Genomic DNA, 1,173 nt, shown 5'->3' with positions numbered 1-1,173 from the left:
GCCTGAAACTCTCAGACTGAAGAAGTCTCTTGGAAGAGAGACGAAACGTTTCATTAAAGAAGAACCCGTCCAGAGGACCTGTACAATTTTTTTCTTATCGAACACAGAAGTTTCAGAGTTCAAAAGTGGAAAGCAATATTTTCATGTAAATATAATTTTTAATTTGGTGCTTTCCATTGTCACAATTAGACACTTCTAGCCAATAATTATTTGTAACTGCAATCAAAATATTTTTGCCTCCATGTATTTTATGGCTGTACTGAATATAAATAAAACTTAAATAAAATTTCACCAAAACCTGCGTAAAACTTTTATTTTCCCCAACACGGTAACACTAACTTATCCAACAGTGCTTTGCTCTATTTTAGTTTTTTTGGATCTACTTATCAGAAAGGACATACAGTTTTCACACAGCTACATTCAGAAAACAGCAGTCCTGGCTAACAGTGAAACGTGAGAAAATGTGACATTTTAATTTAGTTTAACTTCTTGAACTGAAACAGATGAAGACATAAAATCACAATTTTGTACTTTGAGGGACTCATGTCTAATATTTACGCGATATTTCAGACACAAAATGGTGCTGTTTGTTTACCGAGCTGATTAGATGAACTTGTTTTTTAGACTGATGGAAACATGAAAACCACAGTCGAGTTCATTTCTTCGACCACTTTTTTTTTAAATAAACCTCTAATGCTTCTCCTTTTAAACTCAAAGCGCAATCAAATAAGCTCAGTAACACCATTAACAACAAACGAAGAAGTAGTTTGTTGAACGGATCACTGTTAGCTAACACGAGCAGTAGTTAGTTAGCCAAACACGGAGTTGCTCATCATGTAACTAACTAAACAATGTCGCTAACCTTTTCTGGACAGCATCGGCGCAGACTCAGCCTCCTCCATGTTTATCACGATTCACTTCCTTCTTTCAGCGTTATTAAAATAAATGTTTTGAAGCGGCAGAAAACAAAACTAGCTCCATTACAACCGAGCTGCAGCATTTAGCTTTTGAAACTGCCTCCTCCTCCGTCTCCTCTTTTCTGATTGGACGATTCGAATTTTTTGAAAAAAGGGGGACTAGTACGCATGCGCATAAGGCTTGCAGTGATTGGGTCAAAAAAGGTAAACAAACTAAGGGCAGGGACCATTCTGAGGTATTTATGGTCCTTGCAGC

At 36.8% G+C, this 1,173-nt stretch overlaps 1 protein-coding gene across 1 annotated transcript in view; it reads right to left on the bottom strand.

Moving 5' to 3' along the window:
- Nucleotides 1-1,025, bottom strand: part of ckap2l (cytoskeleton associated protein 2-like) — a 16,113-nt gene extending 15,088 nt beyond the window's left edge. The window contains exon 1 of the mRNA XM_013999495.1: nt 863-1,025. Within this exon, the coding sequence (XP_013854949.1) occupies nt 863-902 (40 nt within the window). The 5' untranslated portion in view covers nt 903-1,025. The remainder of the gene's footprint in view (nt 1-862) is intronic.
- Between the last annotated feature and the right edge of the window lie 148 nt (nt 1,026-1,173).

The sequence above is a fragment of the Austrofundulus limnaeus genome, unplaced genomic scaffold (assembly GCF_001266775.1).
Source record: "Austrofundulus limnaeus strain Quisiro unplaced genomic scaffold, Austrofundulus_limnaeus-1.0 Scaffold8, whole genome shotgun sequence".
NCBI classification, from domain to species: Eukaryota; Metazoa; Chordata; class Actinopteri; order Cyprinodontiformes; family Rivulidae; genus Austrofundulus; species Austrofundulus limnaeus.
The sequence above is the reverse complement of the archived record's forward strand: the minus strand, read 5'-3'. Positions and strand labels throughout refer to the sequence as shown.